The sequence below is a fragment of the Chiloscyllium plagiosum genome, chromosome 10, assembly GCF_004010195.1.
Source record: "Chiloscyllium plagiosum isolate BGI_BamShark_2017 chromosome 10, ASM401019v2, whole genome shotgun sequence".
NCBI lineage: Eukaryota > Metazoa > Chordata > Chondrichthyes > Orectolobiformes > Hemiscylliidae > Chiloscyllium > Chiloscyllium plagiosum.
The window spans coordinates 49,196,974-49,215,969 of record NC_057719.1 but is presented as its reverse complement, the minus strand read 5'-3'; the positions used below and the strand labels follow the sequence as shown (position 1 = coordinate 49,215,969).

The 18,996-nt window shown below is 38.6% G+C and overlaps 1 protein-coding gene across 1 annotated transcript in view; it reads right to left on the bottom strand.

Moving 5' to 3' along the window:
- The window catches only part of exoc5 (exocyst complex component 5), a 184,791-nt gene that overhangs the window by 34,124 nt on the left and 131,671 nt on the right, over positions 1 to 18,996 (bottom strand). The window contains exons 5-11 of the mRNA XM_043698437.1: positions 18,630 to 18,824; positions 15,416 to 15,480; positions 14,919 to 14,947; positions 14,064 to 14,173; positions 6,915 to 6,959; positions 6,604 to 6,744; positions 3,149 to 3,231 (exon numbers count right to left, since the gene is read on the bottom strand). Of these exons, the coding sequence (XP_043554372.1) occupies positions 3,149 to 3,231; positions 6,604 to 6,744; positions 6,915 to 6,959; positions 14,064 to 14,173; positions 14,919 to 14,947; positions 15,416 to 15,480; positions 18,630 to 18,824 (668 nt within the window). The remainder of the gene's footprint in view (positions 1 to 3,148; positions 3,232 to 6,603; positions 6,745 to 6,914; positions 6,960 to 14,063; positions 14,174 to 14,918; positions 14,948 to 15,415; positions 15,481 to 18,629; positions 18,825 to 18,996) is intronic.

The window sequence follows — 18,996 nt, the reverse complement described above, 5'->3', positions numbered from 1 at the left end:
CATTCTTGCCTCAATTTTGAACACTAGGAATCAGACTCATGGATCTCGGTATGGTTTCCGATAGCCAAAAGTCTCCTATACTTCAATAACCAAAACTGACCGCAGTACTGAAAGTGGTGACATCTAGAAATAATACAACTTGAGCAGGATATTGCTGCACCTGGAATTAAAATTATTTCTGACACATTCCAATAGCTGTGTTTATTGATGCTCTGCATTGTAGAGATTTATTGAGCGTCAAGTTTATCAGTCTCTTTCCACTCCGTGTTTTGCTAATTTCAGTAAACTTCCATGTATGCAGAGTACAAATGTTGCCCATTTTTCTTTGCAAATTACAGTACAGTACACTTATCCTTACTAACATTAGATTAGATTACTTACAGTATGGAAACAGGCCCCTCGGCCCAACAAGTCCACACCGACCCGCCGAAGAGCAATCCACCCAGAACCATTCCCTTACACCTAACACTACGGGTAATTTAGCATGGCCAATTCACCTAACCTGCACAATTTTGGACTATGGGAGGAAACCGAAGCACCCGGAGGAAACCCATGCAGACACAGGAAGAATGTGCAAACTCCACACAGACAGTCGCCTGAGGCTGGAATTGAATCCGGGTCTCTGGCACTGTAAGGCAGCAGTGCTAACCACTGTGCCACCGTGCCACCAGAAACTTTATTTTGGCATTATCCTGCCCACCAGTATATAATAGTCACTTTCTGTTTATGCTTTGCTCTTCCAGTTTGATACATTTGTTAAATTTTCAGATTGTATTTCTAGTTTGAGGTCAAGACAAATTATGTAGATAGGAAATAGGACTATAAAATCCTCACTTCTACCCAACCATTTCCATCCAAACTGACATTTGTCCCCTAATGTTTATGTATTATTTTCATTCCTCCATTCAATACCTTAACTATTCTCAAAATTTCCCATGCATTCGCAGAATATAAGAAATCTCTTAATATTTATAAAGTGTCTTTTCATCATTTCAGTACACCATGCTGCAGCATTTTATACAATTTACTTGAGATGTCACTTGCTCATTAAATGGTCCAAGTGACTGGTCGAGCAATATTTCACATTGAGTTATGTTGAGTGCATTACAGTTAAGCCTCAAATGTATGCCTGGTAATCAATTCCATTATATTACAAAAGATCACAGCAACACTGTCTATTTCATGGATGCCTGAGACATTTTTGTCACTTTTGAAATTAGATTAGATTAGATTACTTACTGTAAGTAATCTAATCTAATCTAATTTCAAAAGTGACAAAAATGTCTCAGGCATCCATGAAATAGACAGTGTTGCTGTGATCTTTTGTAATATAATGGAATTGATTACCAGGCATACATTTGAGGCTTAACTGTAATGCACTCAACATAACTCAACGTGAAATATTGCTCGACCAGTCACTTGGACCATTTAATGAGCAAGTGACATCTCAAGTAAATTGTATAAAATGCTGCAGCATGGTGTACTGAAACTAACATCTTGCTCAAGGACAGTATTTTTTAATTGTCAATTGTAACAGATCATTAGAGCTTCCCAAATTTCCTCCTGACTCTTAAAACGCTGGAATATATACTATTCAGCTTTTGACGTGTCAAGTTAAAACTATTATCAAGTTATACCAAATTCAAGGCTTGTTTTTGTTTTTCAGTTCCATTATCTGCAAATTCTGATTTCAGAATCCACATTAGCATTTTAGGATTATAATAAGTTTCAAGCTGTGTGTAAATTTATAAGTGATGCTATGAATAGGACAGTGTCAATTCTCAATGCAAATGCATAATTCAAACCCAAAGGTTGCTTAATGTTTACTTTAATCAGGTTAGTTTCTTCATTTGAGTATTGCAATTCTTCGGTGTTTTATTTTACTATATTTGAGGAACCGGACTTGAGACCTAATTACCTGTCACCTAAGAGGGACCGAATTTCAGAGTTGGTGTATAAGAAATACAATACAAATGTTAAGTCACCCATACCAGGAAAGAACCAATGTGCAACATACTGGCCATTACAAGGGAATTGAAGTCTCAAACACAACTCGCTCGGCTGAGGAGAGCTCAGGATGTAGTTCATATTTACCACTTTATCCCTCTTTCCTATTCTTTTAAGCTTTACAATAAATTCTCCACTCAGCCACCATGCCATCCTCTCAGTTCCCTGGCTACACTGTTTTAAAATTTTCAATGGTAGAGCCTTCTTTCAACCACACGTAAGAGGAGGTATTTATGTTGCTGAAAGTCAATTATCAGTATATTTCCTTTCACCTTTCAAATAATTCTCTTAATGCACTCTTTATCATGTTGTGCTCTTTTTATATAGTCAGATCTTGACTCCTAGCTACAGTGTAACTCCATCCATTGATGGAAATCACCGACTGCAAAAGACATTTGCTTTTTAAATTCTGGGATTTTTCACTCTGAATGCTTAAGAACTTAGGTCGTTCCAGGAACAAAATATCTTAATCAAATCATTGTATGCAGAAAAATGGTTACCGGTTATTTTCTAAAAAAGGGCAGAAGGGAAATAGTTTTAAGATAACTTTCTACAACAGACAGAAAATAAGTTATTTATTTCCTTGCACATTGAAAGTTTATGGATTGGTTTGATTAAATATGTAATAGAGAAACTGCCATTGACAAATTATGAGCTTACTTCCCACATAATCACCTTGAAAATAATAATATGACACAAATATTGCACATTGAGAAATATTCATTATACAGATCAAATGAGTGTTTAGAAAGTGAACATTCTCACTGTAGCTGAAACAACTGCTCACAAATTACAAGATGAGAAAAACAAAGGAAAATTCTGTTCACCTTAATAGATACAGTATATCAATCTTGTCACTGGCAAATTGTAATTCAAATCAAAATGAGATTAAATATTTTGTAAGTTGTTAATCTATAAAAACTAAATGTAGATTGATACACAGTGATTAATAAGTCACCTCCTCCCTAACCCTCATATCACTCCCCATTATACACATTGGAATTCATATTTTAATTTCTTGAAGTCAATGACTGAGACTTCATACTTTTTTAAAAATGATCTATCAATGCTGGTTACAGGGCCTAAAACAGAAGCAGGAGTTTCTTACAGTTAAAAGATGGCATTACTGGTAACATCTTACCTTGTATACAGATCGTACAGATTCTTTAGGTATTCTTCTGCATCAGACTTTTTACATTCTTCTAATCGATCTCGGATAAAACTCTAAACAGGCATAGAATGGACAAGAGTTTCTAGCACTCAATGTGAATATTGAATCTGCTAACAGTTAGTGACAATAATCTGACTGCAGCAGTCACATCGCTGGTGAAAGTGCCCAGCGAATAATCACCTCTGCAGTAGAAATATTAAAATGCAATCACAAACACTAGCAAATTGTTCATAATGGTGAATTTACATTTTAAAAACAAATTAAATACGTTAAACCCCTTAATGATAATCATGATAAATCAGGAAGTCAGAACAAGCAAGGGTTGGCTATGTGTCACAAGAGAATTGGCTCAAAGATCAAGATTCCAAGACTGAACTTATAAGTTGTTTGATATTTACTGTTTTTAAACTGTAGCACATCCATTTTTTAAAAAAACAGATTTGTGAGAAAACATAGTTAAATGGCATGCATTAAGCACAGCAAGTATAAGACATTGTCATGAAGTAGGAGCCAGTGTTTGGTCCTCAACACAAACACCATTCCATGGTCTCTGACAATTCACAACCTTGGCATTTTACTTGACCTTGCACTCAGGTTTTGATCCCATATCTTCTCATTCAGCAAGATCACCAATTGCTAGCTGATTTTCACTACTGCCTTAGCCGAAACCCTCACCCAAACTTCTGTTACCTTCAATCTTGACTATTCCAACACACTCCTGTCCAGCCTCCATATTATATCCTTGTAAACTGGAGGTCACCCAAACTTCTGTAGCTTACATCCTAAGTCAGTCCACTGTTATAGACACTCCTTAAAACCTATTCTTAGCCGAACTGTTGGTCACTTGTCCCTACTTCATTGTCAATTTTTCTAATACTGAAAATCACTCCTGTTAACCATTGGGATATGTTGCTACATTAAAGATTTATAAAAAGGTTGTTATTATGGCATTTAATTTAATATGACAAAGAAGTTAAAGTAATTTGGAGTGACAAAATTAAGACTAAAGTTCTATCAGAGTTCCTATCAAAAAAATTAAATGAATATTCTTTCCAAATTAAGCAAAACAATAACCAACGTTCATATAAATTGCTGTTTTCACACAATAAAACATACCAAGCCACTTCAGAAGTGCACTTTTAAACAAAATTCGATACCATGGCCCATAAGGACTGGTGACTAAAAGTTTCATCGTAGGGATGGCTTCTAACAGCATTTTAAAAGAAGACAAAAGTGGAAAATATGAGATGTGAGAAGGATTAAACAGTGAATTCAGAAGCTTCGGGCCTAGACAACTTAAGATATGGCCACCTCCAGTGATGCAATGATAAAACCCAAGGATTTATAGGACTGAACTGGGGAACAGAAACTTTCAATACAGTCAGTTCTGATAACATGATAGTTCCATTCTCATGTGATCACGCGTTAAGAAAATTCGCAATAGCCACCCCACTTAAACTAATCAGGCCTGAATCGCATTATAACCTAGGAGAAAGTGAGGACTGCAGATGCTGGAGACCAGAGTTGAAAAATGTGGTGCTGGAGAAACACAGCAGGCCAAGCAGCATCCCAAGAGCAGGAGAATCGACATTTCGGGCATAAGCCCTTCTTCAGGAACCTATACAGGTAATAAAAGTTCACATTCCACAAGTAACAGGCTAAAGTTTTCAACTGCATTAAAGCCAAATTGCATTGAAGAAACATGTGTTATAGCAGAACTGACTGCAATTGTATGCAAAAACTTATATGGAAGAGTGAAGCCTTAAAGGGATTTGAGATCAGCAATGAGATTTAAAACAGGCGCACTGCTAGAAAGGGAGCCAGTATAGGTTAGTGAGTTTGATCAGTGAATGGGATTTGCTGTGAGGATGGAGGTCAGCCAGAGCAACGTTGGAAGACTCAAGCCTAGAGATAGCAAAGCCATGCATGAGGGTTTTTGTAGCAATGTACTCAGGCAAGGAAAGAACAGAGATGTTATTAAAGAGGAATTGCATATTCTTGATATGGTACAGACATGCAGTCGAAAGATCATCTTGCAAAACCTAAGTTAAGTAATGATTTATTGTTGTCATTGGGTTGGTGCCTTATATTAAATTATTTTTCCTGGTATAACAGCACTCAAGGCAATAGAGGGCTCATATACGTCAAAAAATAAACAAACAAATGGCATGGTTGACAAGCTAATGAAATTGATGTAGTGTGCATGGACTTTCAAAAGTATTTCATAAAGCATCACAAAACAGATCAGTAATGTTAAAGTTCCGAGAGTAAGTCGTACAATAGCAGTACGGAAATAAAATTGGCTAAGCAACTGGAAAGATAAACAGTCAACTTTTTATTCAGACTGCAGGAAAGTATAGAAAGGAATCCCCAAGGGCTCATTTTAGGATACCACTCCTCTTCATGTACAGTAATAAACTAAATTTTAGTGTAGAAAGCACACATTTGCAGATCATTAAAATTAAGATGAACTGTTCGGGTGATAGACCTAAACTTCAAGAGTTGAAATGGCAGTCAAAATTGTTAATGGGATTTAACACAATGAAGTGTATTGTGACTAATTTTGATAGGAAAAAGGAGGAGCAACACAAGAGAAAGGTTTCAATGCTAAAAGGGTGAAGACAAGTTGGCTTAATATGCAAAATCTTTGAAGATGACAGAACGTGAGAGGAAGCAGTGAAAAAAACGTGCAGGATTTCAGGCTTTACAAATAAAAGAGTGCAACAAGGATGTTATGATAAACTTGCTTAAAATACTGGTTCAACATCAACTAATATGCTACATCCAGTTTGGGGCTCCGCATTTTACGAAGGATGCACAGTTTGAAGAGAGATTGAAGGTGGTTTCCTTTAGAGAACAGAAGACTAAGAAATGCTCGAAACTGAAGGGGCTCTGGCTACAGTAGAGAAAAGCAGTTTTCACTGCCAGAAGAATCGAAAAATAAAAGACACAGATTTAAGGTGGTTGACAAAATATGCATACAGGGCGGAGGTGGGTATTGCAGATGCTGGAGATTCGAGTCAAGATTAGAGTGGTGCTGGAAAAGCACAGCAGGTCAGACAGCATCTGAGCAGCAGGAAAATCGACGTTTAAGTCAAAAGCCCTTCATCTGGCATGAGGAAAAACTTTCTGTAAAAATTAAGTTGTTAAGATCCAGAAATCACTACCGGAGAAGGAAATGGAGGTAAAATTAATTGAAATTTCAAAAAGAGAATGAATAAATGTGGAGTGAGAAAACGTCAGATGAGGAAAAGGCAGGTGAATGAAACTAGAGGAGTTGACTATGCAGACAGGCAGAGTAATCGTCCCCATTCTATGCTTTAATTTTTCTATGCATTCACTGAACCACGAGTAGGAAGTAAAACTGCTTGGATTTTCCCTCGTTAAAGAACATTAAATTTTATCTGCAATAGTAATCCCTTTACCTGAAGTTTAATTTCAAAAATGTTTTGTATCAGTTTGGCCATCACATTCTCTGGGTTGCTGAAGACTTCACGAACTTCTTTATTTACTCGTTGGCATAACGTGGCTGTATCTTCAAATAAATCATTCCTGAAATATGAAACCTGCACAGACAAGATTTTAACTACACTACAAAATCAAAAGATTACAGTATTACAGCAAACATAGTCAGAGCTTCAAGAACACATTTTGCATGTATATAAACAAAACTGTTGGACAATTAATACAACGAAACAGAAACAATTACACAGAAAGAGGACTTAAAACAGATTACCTCCTGGCACTGTTTTATGTACACATCCACACAGTGAGCATACCCCTGGAAAAAGAAGATAAATTGTCTATTTTAATAAGTGTAAATGAAGAGGAGATTAAATTGTAAAGCAAATATTCTATTTAAAGAATCAGATTCTCAGTGTTTGATTGTCATAGCTTCCAATGAAGAACAAATATCTTTTCATTTTTTATTTTTAAAAAATGCATTGTGAACACTATATCCATATTTTAGCAGCACCGACTAAATATGTATTTCTCACACTTCCCACCTCGCTCCCCCTCATTACACACATACACACTTTTTTCTCTTCCCCTAATGCTGCCTGATCCACTGAGCGCTTCTTTCATTCCCTATTTCACAATTTCAGCTGCAGGAACTTCAGCTTTTATAAATTTGAAATAAACCTTAAATAAAAACAAAATGCTGGAGAAACCTGCCAGATGTGGCAACATCTGTGGAGAGAGAAACAGAGTTAACATTTCAAGTCCAGTACAATTATTCTTCCCAGAGAAAGGTCATATTAGACTTGAAGCATTGACTCGGTTTCTCTCTCCACAGATGCCACCAGTTCCAGCATCCACAGTCTGTTGCTTTTAAGCAGATATCAAAGTCTGACACAAATAGGTAAGTGAGAGGGAATGAAAAGTTTGAAACACGGGTAAGGCTGAATCAGATAAGAGACAGAGGAAACTGAAATTAATATGATAGACACTGAAGTGGTTAGGGAAGTGTAGCAGTCATGATATTTAAGCAACTGGAGTAAATTAAGTCAGTAAGAGTCTGAAGAGAGAGTGGCAAGTAAATGAAATTGAGACAAATTAAGAAGAGAAACATGAAAACTTGCGACTGAAACAGTTGAGATACATACAGATATGAAATCAAATCTCAAAGAACAGATATTTATAGAAAAAGAAACATAGTTAAAGGGAGGATGAGGCAACGATGGCTGACAAAAGTAGTCAGGGACAACATAAAAGCAAAAGAAAAGGCATACAATATGGTGAACATTAATGGCAAGTCTTTAAAAACCAGCACAGGACAACTAAAAAAACAATAAGGGGTAGAAGATGAAATATGAGGTAAGCTAGCTAGTAAAATAATAGAAGATAGTAAGAGTTTTGTCAGAAAACTAAGAGAGGCAAAAGTAGGCACTGGACTGCTGGAAAATAAGGCTGGATAAGTATTAATGGGGACAAAGGAATGGCATCAGAAACAAAGAGGGATTTTGCATCAGTTTTTCCACAGTTGAAGACACCAGCAACATACCAGAACTTCAAGAGAGTTAGAGGGCAGAGGTGAGAGTAGTGGTTATCACTAAGGACAAGGGGCTGGGAAGTTCAAAGGCTTGAAGGTGGACGACATGCCAGATTTTTGAAGGAGATTGTCAAGGTATTGTTGATGTTGTTTCAGGAATCACTGAGTCAGCGGAGTTCCAAGGGGCCTGGAAAATGGTTAATGTAACACCCCAGTTTAAGGAGAGGGAGGCAGAAAATAGGAAACTACAGGCCGGTTAATCTGATCTTGGTGACTGCTAAAATTGTAGAGTCCATGACTAAGGGTGAGATTGCAGAGTACTTATAACAACAGCGAACCTGCACAGTTACTGCCTTTGCTGTTTGAATTCATGTATCACTGGACATCGGAGTGCACCTGGGAAATTTTACAACTAATCTTGGAGGAACCTATTTGGGAGAGGTCACAGCACAGAAACAGACAAGTGAATATTTTAAGCGTGGCCTTGCAGTAAGTCTGCAGTAGTGAGTAGAGTGAGTTCTTTCTTGATTGTAAGCTATATTGAGATATGTCTCTTGATTAAACTTAAAAATATCAGCCATAATAATTAATTTAACCTGGCGTAGTGTTTTGTAGAGGAATAAGACAGTGCTATTTTCTGGGTCTGTAGATTGAAAGAAGCAAAAATGACCTTCAGTAGAGTGATATGCTCTTCTGGTAGGATGTGGGAGCTTAGGGAGTTTAAGTGTTACTGAGGATTATATCTGCAATAAATACCGTTGGTTGCAAATTCTCAGATCGAATGGATTGGTTGGAGAGACAGTTAGAGACAATGAGGAATTTACAACAGCAAGGGGACATGGTGGATGCCAGTTATAAGGAGGAGGTAAAGTCGCAGATATAGTCACATAGATGGGTTAACTCCAGGAAAGGTAAGAAAGGTAGGCAGGTGGTACAGGAGTCTTCTGTGGCTATCCCCATTTCAAACAAGTATGCTGTTTTGGAAAATATAGGGGGTGATGGATTCTCAGGGGAACGTAGCACGAACAGCCAAGTTTCTGGTATTGAGACTGGCTCTAATGCAACAAGGGATATGTCGGGTTCCAAGAGATCGACTGTGTTAGGGGACTCTGTGGTCCAAGGTACAGACAGATATTTCTGTGGCCAGCAGCAAAAACTCAAAGGTGTGTTGTTTCCCTGGTGCCACAATCAAGGATATCTCAGAGAGAGTGCAGAATGACCTAAAGGGTGAAGAGGGGTCAGCAGGACGTCATTGTACACATTGGAGCCAACGACATAAGAAGGGAAAAGGTTGACATTCTGAAGGGAGAGTAGAGAGAGTTAGGGAGGAATTTAAAAAGGAGGTCCTCGAGAGTAGTAATATCTGGATTACTCCCGGTGTTATGAGCCAGTGAGGGCAGGAATAGGAGGATAGAGCAGATGAATGCATGGTTGAGGAGCTGGTGTATGGGTGAAGGGTTCACATTTTTGGATCATTGGAAGCTCTTTTGGGGTAGAAGTGACCTGTACAAGAAGGACGGATTGCACCTAAATCGGAAGGGGACTAATATACTGGCAGGGAAATTTGCTAGAGCTGCTCGGGAGGATTTAAACTAGTAAGGTGGGGGTGGGACCCAGGCAATAGTGAAGAAATAGATCAATCTGAGACAATTGAGAACAGGAGCAAGTCAAACAGTCAGGGCAGGCAGGAACAAATCAGAGAACAAGGTAGGACAGATAAATTGAACTGCATTTATTTCAATGCAAGGGGCCCAACGGGGAAGACAGATGAACTCAGGGCATGGTTAGGAACACGGGACTGGGATATCATAGCAATTACAGAAACGTGGCTCAGGGATAGACAAGACTGGCAGCTTAATGTTCTACAATAGAAATGCTACAGGAAGGACAGAAAGGGAGGCAAGAGAGGAAGGGGAGTGGCATTTATGATAAGGGATAGCATTACAGCTGTACTGAGGGAGGATATTCCCAGAAATACATCCAGGGAAGCTATTTGGGTTGAACTGAGAAATAAGAAAGGGATGATCACCTTATTGGGATTGTACTTTAGACCCCGGATTAGTCAAACAAATTTGTAAGGAGATCTCAGTTACCTGTAAGAATAATAAGGTAGTTATGGTAGGGGATTTTAACTTTCCAAACATAGACTGGGACTGCCATAATGTTAAGGGTTTAGATGGAGAGGGATTTGTTAAATGCATTCAAGAAAATTTTCTGATTCAGTTTGAGGATGTACCGACTAGAGAAGATGCAAAACTTGACCTACTCTTGGGAAATAAGCAGGGCAGGTGACTGAGGTGTCAGTGGGGGAGCACTTTGGGGCCAGCAACCTTAATTCTCTTAGTTTTAAAATACTGATGGAAAAGGATCGACCAGATCTAAAAGCTGAAGTTCTAAATTGGAGAAAGGCCAATTTTGAGAGTATTAGGCAAGAACTTTCAAAAGCTGATTGGGGGCAGATGTTCGCAGATAAAGGGACGGCTGGAAAATGGGAAACCTTCAGAAATTAGATAACGAGAGTCCAGAGACATTATATTCCAATTAGGGTAAAAGGAAAGACTAGTAGGTATAGGGAATACTGGATGACTAAAGAAATTGAGGGTTTGGTTAAAAAAAAAGGAAGCCTATGTCAGGTATTGACAGAATAGATCAAGTGAATGCTTAGAAGAGTATAAGGCAGTAGGAGTATAGTTGACAGAAATCAGGAGGGCAAAAAGGGGACATGAGATAGCTTTGGCAAATAGAGTTAAGGAGAATCCAAAGTGCTTTTAGAAATACATTAAGGCTGAAAGGGTAAATAGGGAGAGAATAAGGCGCAAGGCAGCCTTTGCATGGAGCTGCAGATGGGGGGAGATACTAAACGAGTATTTTGCATCAGTACCTACTGTGGAAAAGGACGGAAGATATAAACTGCAGGGAAATAGATCTTGAAAAATGTCCATATTACAGAGGAGGAAGTGCTGGAAGTCTTGAAACGCAAAAAAGTGGATAAACCCCCAGGACCTGAACAGGTGTACCCTAGAACTGTGGGAAGCTAGGGAAGTGATTGCTGTGCCTCTTGTTGAAGTATTTGTATCATCGATACTCACAGGTCAGGTGTGGAAAGATTGGAGGTTGGCTAACATGGTGCCACTGTATAAGGTGGCAAGGACAAACCAGGGAACTATCGACCAGTGAGCCTGACGTCAGTGGTGGGCAAGTTGTTGGAAAGAATCCTGACGGATAGGATGCACATTTATTTGGAAAGGCAAGGACTGATTATGGATAGTCAACATGGCTTTGTGCAAGGGAAATCATGTCCCATAAACTTCATTGAGTTTTTTTGAGGAAGTAACAAAGAGGATTGATGAGGGCAGAGCAGTAGATGTGATCTATATGGACTTCAGTGAGGCATTCGACAAGATTCCCCGTGGGAGACTGGTTAGCAAGGTTAGATCTCACGGAATGCAGGGAGAACTAGTCATTTGGATACAGAACTGGCTCAAAGGTAGTAGACAGAGGGTGGTGGTGGAGAAGGGTTGTTTTCCAGACTGGAGGCCTGTGACCAGTGGAGTGCCACAAGAATCGGTGCTGGGTCCACTATATTTCATCAGTTATATAAATGATTTGGATGTGAGGATAAGTAGTAGTTAGTAAGTTTGCAAATGACACCAAAATTGGGGGTGTAGTGGACAGCGAAGGAGGTTACCTCAGATTACAACGGGATCTTGATCAGATGGGCCAATGAGTTGGAACTGGCAGATGGAGTTTAATTCAGATAAATGCGAGGTGCAGCATTTTGGGAAAGCAAATCTTAGTCGGACTTATACACTTAACAGTAAGATCCTAGGGAGTGTTGCTGCACAAAGAGACCTTGGAGTGCAGGTCATAGCTCCTTGAAAGTGGAGTTGCAGGTAGATAGGATAGTGAAGAAAGCATTTGGTATGCTTTCCTTTATTGGTCAGAGTATTGAGTACAGGAGTTAGGAGGTCATGTTGCAGCTGTACAGGACATTGGTTAGGCCACTGTTGGAATATTGTGTGAAATGCTGGTCTCCTTCCTATCGGAAAGATGTTGTGAAACTTGAAAGTGTTCAGAAAAGATTTACAAGGATGTTGCCAGGATTGGTGGATTTGAGCTATAGGGAGAGGTTGAATAGGCTAGGGCTTTTTTCCCTGGAGTGTTGGGAGACTGAGGGATGACCTTATAAAGGCTTACAAAATTATGAGGGGAGTCCAGAATGAGAGGGTGTAGGTTTAGCATGAGGGGGGAAAGATACAAAAGAGACCTAAGGAGCAGTTTTTTCACAGAGGGTGGTACGTATATGTAATGAGCTGCGAGAGGAAGTGGTGGAGGCTAGTACAATTGCAACATTTAAAAGGCATCTAGATTGGTATATGAATAGGAAGGATTTGGAGGGACAAGGGCCAGGTGCTGGCAGGTGGGACTAGATTGGGTTGGGATATCAGGTCGGCATGGACGAGTTGGACAGAAGAATCTGTTTCCGTGCCGTACATCTGTGACTCTATGGCTCTAAATGCTTGGTAAAATAGGGTTAGGTCAGCGCAGCTTCATCAATCTATTAAGATTCTTTGAAGGAGGTAACAAGTTAGACAAACGATCTATTCGGATTGCCAAAGGACTTTCAACAAGGTGCCATACAGAAGATAAGAACCCATTCCATTAGGGGCAAGGTACTGGCATGGAAAGAGAATTTCCTGACTGGCAGAATGGGAATAAAGATGTCCTCTTCGGGATGACAACTGGTCACTGGTGGAGTTTTGGATTGTTCAGTGTTGGGAACACAACTATTCACATTATATATTAACCCACTGGACAAAGGAATGGAGGGCATTGTTGCTAAGTTTGCTGATGACACAAAGACTGCTGGACAGACAGGTAGAGTCAGGAAGTGGGAGGCTGCAGAAGGCTGAAAACATGGGCAAAGAAGTGGCAGATGGGATTACGTGAAAGATTCAGCACTTTAATGGGAAAAATAAAGGCGTAGATTAAACAGGGAGACACTTCAGAAATCTGAAGCACAAAGTGACTTGGTAGTTCAAGTTCAGGATTGTCTTAAGATTAACGTGCAGGTTCAGTTGGCAGTAAGAAAGGCAAACAATGTTTGCACTGATTTCCACAGAGCACAGATATACTAGTGAGGCTCTGGACAGACCACATTTGGAATACAGTGAGCAGTTTTGTGCCCCATATTGAAGGATGGATGTGCTGGCTTTGGAAGTGTTACATAGAAAGTTTACAGAATGATCACAGCAATGAAGGGTTTATCATATGAGGAGCAGTTGAGGATTCTGGATGTGAACTCAGTGGAATACAGAATTGCAGCAAAAAGACAAAAGGAGGCAACAAAATGAAATAGCTAACTTAGTTACAAGGCACTCAAAGATTTCCTATTTACTTTTTCCCATTGAATTTTTTTGCTTCTCCAAGTTCCAAGTATAAAGAGAAAAAAAAGTTACACACATCAAATCATCTCAATTAACTTTACCCATGAGCGTCTTTTAATGCTTTTACCAAGTTTAATTCGGTCTCAAACATTTATGCTTGAGGTCATTACTTTTGCCAGTTGTGACACTCCAAGCTGCATGAAAGAATAAACTGATGCAATTTGAGCAGTCACAGTTGACGAGATTCCAAGCAATGAAATGAAGGAAAGAGAGAGGAGGAGAGAGAAAAAGAGAATGAGACACCGACACGTCACAGATGTGTAATATACAAAGCCGGATGGATGCTAATTACCGACACAAATGCTGCTTATTTCACTTAAGATATTTCAACAAATATAAAGTAGACATGTTGAAAAAGTAAAAAGTATCTGTTGAATTCCAACACTGCATAAATTTTTCAGTTTCAACTTTCTGCTCCACAGAATGACACGGATAAAATGAATACCTTAAAATGAAGTAAAACTGCTGCAACCTCACGCATCCTGGAAATTTCACCTCTTCTCTGTGCATTTGTAAATTCCTGAATCAACTGGCATTCCAAGTCATGATATTTACCTACAGAGATCACAAACCACATTTTACTTTACTTGGTACTCAAGATCTAATAATTATAAAATCATTAAAAGGGGTAGCAAATTCAGATTTTAGACAGATAAAAACTGGCCAAAACATGCAAGTTCCATCAATCGTAACTTGATATTGTACCCGTTGCTCCCGATGTGGTCTCCTCTACATTGGGGAGACTGGACGCCTCCTAGCGGTGCGCTTTAGCGAACATCTCTGGGATACCCGCACCAATCAACCACACCGCCCCGTGGCCCAACATTTCAACTCCCACTCCCACTCTACCGAGGACATGGAGGTCCTGGGCCTCCTTCACCGCCGCTCCCTCACCACCAGACGCCTGGAGGAAGAACGCCTCATCTTCCGCCTCGGAACACTTCAACCCCAGGGCAACAATTCCACCCTTCAGGCTCTCTGCCTTTATTCCTGATGAAGGGCTTTTGCCCGAAACGTCGATTTTACTGCTCCTCGGATGCTGCCTGAACTGCTGTGCTCTTCCAGCACCACTAATCCAGAATCTGGTTTCCAGCCTCTGCAGTCATTGTTTTTACCACAGAGATTTGCAAACCAATTTGTTTTAAAACAGTTGGACATCTCTCCAATTTGTCATCAATCTATTATTGTATTTCACCATTTCTTAAGTCATGCTGGCAGAACAATGGTGACTGAACCATATTTTAGAACATGCCAATTGAGGTTTTCTGTAATAGCAACAAAAAGAGTCAAAATAACTCACTTGCAATTTTTGACTTCACTTCTGCAAACCTAGGGGTGAAAAAAAACATTAATTTAAGATACATCGCAAAAGCGCGAGTCATATCCTTTACTCTTTATTCAATATCTGGATGTGTGCAGAACACTGAAGAGCTATTTATGATACATGCATATATAATCTATAAATGACAATAAGATCTACATACTCAAAAATTAAAATTTGGATCCATAAATGATCTCCTTATCTTTAATTCACACATTTAAAACAAAGTCATGATCTCACTAGTGAAGCATTTGATTTTCAATGTATCATTGCACTGAACCCAGAAGCATTTTATTTAAAACGAGAAAGAAAAAAAGAGCACTTCATTGTGGTGTATGGTTACTTTGTTAACATGGCTTACTTCTTAAATCCTCTTCAATTAGGGTAAAAATATTTTCATAAGTAAATCACTTATAATTTTCAAACTACCACTTTCAAGTTTTCAAACAAGCTTCTACCATGAATTATTGGCTCACCTGTCAAAGGGCAGTTCTTGAGCAATAAGGTGCAACTTCTGAATGATATCAGCTGCTTCTTTAATCTGAAGGAAAAATGTGACATTCAACCATGAAGTTAAAAATACTTTTGATTTTTTGAAGGAGAGAGAGAAGAAAAAGATTAAATTATTAAACTAGCATGTCGAATTTAATGATTTGCTAGTTTGCACTTCCAAAGTTAGCTAAGAATATAATTTTTGATTGGTCAAACTGAAGTATAATTGAGACATTAAAAATAAAACGAAAGCTTGGAAACTATAAACAAACAAATAAACGGCACAAAGACTATGCTAGTTATTCATGCTCTTGTTTTACCAACCTAACTGGCCAGCATATCATTCACAAATTGAGCATCATCAATATACAATGATTTATAGAAATCTTGCTGGCTACTTAAAGGCACTGAGTTGGCCAGTGATGCTATATTATTACTCTTAATTTTTGAACAGGAAAAAAAGCACATCAGCATTTTAACTTGTAATTTTGCCACAAAGTACTGATTTTTCAATGTGAGAATTAAGAGTAATGTGCAATACTGGTTGCAATTAGCTTCCTTCAAAACACTACACATTTTTATAAATCAGCTTCCTTGTAATCATAAACTTCGAATAAATGAAAACAATAAATATTGCAGAGAAGGATTAAGCAAAATATAATCCAGTTAGTGATGTTGACAGGGGAATAAATTAATCACCATATTATAGCACTGACTACACTTTACCCGAGTACTTTTTTGGCTAATGAAAATCATGAGAAAGGCACAATAGAAATGCAAGTCTTTCATTCTATAATACGACGAGTGCAGAACTCCTAATAGGACTATGTTAGAGCAAGTTTTATGGAAAGATAGAACTATTTAAAGTTGCAACAACTATATAATCTCATTACACTTTATTCACACTATTATTTGCTGCAGTTGAGACTGCAGGGTGCTAAGATCTGTGAAAAATGTACCACATTTTTATTCTAGTTCATATTACCACTAAACAATACTAGAATTGTACTCAGATACTAATTAATCACCCATGGCATTGTACTGAGAGAAAAGACAAGTGCAGTATTCAGCTCAAGGTAGGTAGGTAGAAGGTAGGTAGTTAACTTGATCATCATACTGCAGGGGCAGGAGGAGCATGAGGTTAAGGAAAATGGTATGAGGTTGGGATAGAAGACAGACAAGAGTCACAAAATGATGCAAACCAAGAATGGCAGAAGTGGGACATTGGATCATAGTCCTTTCCTTTAGTGGTGAGGGGAATAGCAGGAAAATTGAAAGTAGTGGAGTGTGGAAATGTTTGGAGGAAAAGGAGAAAAAGGGTCACGTGGTATTAGATCAGAGCCTATTTCCTTGTCAATGGGAGGAATGCTGGATTTCTACAACTGGCACAGGCAATGTGTTCCACACCCTGACTGCTCTGAGTAAAGAAACTACCTCTGACATCTGTCCTATATATATCATCCCTCAATTTAAAGCTACGCCCTCACATGCTATTGATCACCATCCTGGGAAAAAGGCTCTCACTATCCACCCAATCTAACCCTCTGATTACCTTATATGTCTCAATTATGTCACCTCTCAACCTTCTCCTCTAACAAAAAAGCCTCAAGTCCCTCGGCCTTTCCTCATAAGACTTTCCCTCCATACCATGCAACATCCTAGTAATTCTCCTCTGAACCCTTTCCAAAGCTTCCAAATCCTTCCCATAATGTGGTGACCAGAACTGCACATAATACTCCAAGTACAGCCACATCAGAGTTTTGTACAGCTGCAGCATGACCTCATGCTTCCGAAACTTGATCCCTCTCATAATAAAAGCTAACACACCGTATGCCTTAACAGCCCTATCAAATAGCAGTAGCAAAATGCCTGGACATTGGGAAGGTGAGTGTTTATGGGAGCAAGAGTCAGAGAATGGAGAAGACAATGAGAAGAAAGTGGATGCAGCTCAAATGGGTGGGTGAACATTTTTCATTGAAAGAGGGTGGACAATTATTTCCGCTCTTTAATGTTTATAGGTGGGGGAGAAATGGTTAGCACTCTTAGATCTGTAGTGACAAGGGTTTTACTCCATCTTAGTTCGGAAATGGGGAAATTTTTCCCTGTATTGTGGGTATAGGCAGGAATGGTCTACTCTTATTGAGCTTCAGCTGTTTCAGGCAGGGATGGAGCTTTCACATTTGAAGAAATTGGAAAGTGAACAACTGAATTTTGAGAGTGGAATGAGGAACGAATGCATGGATTACTGTGGCAGGGAGGGGGCAGATCTTAAACAGTGTGCATTGAGTTGAACTTTATGCTGTCGGGCAAATGGTATTTAGGCACAACTCTGCTTGCCATTTCTCCTGATTTTTTTAAAATGGCATGTTCTTCTTTGTTATGAAGCAGAATCAGTGCTTTAGTGATTTCTAACTATTAATCTTCTAGCAATTACTTCCATTCTACTGCCAAGTGCTTCCTTAATGAATGCCAGAGAATGGTTTTTGTCATTTCAGTTAGCGATGTCAATTGTTAAAATAAGTTGTATGGTTTATTTTAACAGCCATTGGAGGGATTACAGTGAATGAGGAGGCATACTTCAAACTCCAAGATATGCATTCTTAAACTTTATGCTAATAGCAACAAGGGAATGGACATGTTAGGTGTTTTTCCAATCATACTAATTTAACCACAGTATTTATATGTCCAGACATACATAGAATTACTTTACTGCTAGCAGCTGTAACTGACTAAAGAGCTTTAAAATTCAACTATTGAACTGAATTCTAGATTTTGCCTTCTAAAATTAAAAAAAAAACTTTTCTTGGAGCCAATTTATTCCTCACTTATGCAGCTGATACATTTTTATTAAAATTCTTTAGCCACACAATAGAATTCAATTAAAGAATAATGAAACAATGGGGGGAACCTTGCTTCTTTATCCATGTGAATATGAATAAGCCATGAGCCAAAGGTCTTAGCCTAATTAGTAAAATTGGAAAATAAAATTTAAAAAAAAACACTAACAAATGCTTTATCAGCACTCTGCAGGTTACCATTTTTAATTCACATTTCTGAATAATGAAACGGTTAGACTCTTTGAAAAGTTGAGGCTCTGTGGTTTGAAGTCTTACCGGGGAAGTCATAGTAGCAGTTTGTAATTAGATAGAAACACTGCTTACTGCTTTGAACCATTTTTATCCTGCTGACAGCGCTTACCTTTTCTGGATTTGTGAAAACATCTGACTTCAGTTCTCCATCCAGAAACTCATTAAAGTATTTCATCAGTTTCTGTGCCTCTACAGCCCGTTGCCTTGGTGTATTTACGCCTTCCAATTGGTCTCCAAGGTGACAAACTTTTGTTGCTACATAGCTGATATGTTCATCCAACTCTTGGAAATGCTGGAAAGCAATCTATGGGCATGAAAATGAAGCATCAAAATTAGGGTTACTCATGCATTAGGGCATTATCCAAATATTTCATTTTGAAAGACACTAATAATTAATATTTAGGATACAGTGGTCCTGAAGAATTAAATACCACACTAACTTTACTCAGTTTTTCATCTTTCTAAAAGTAAATCCA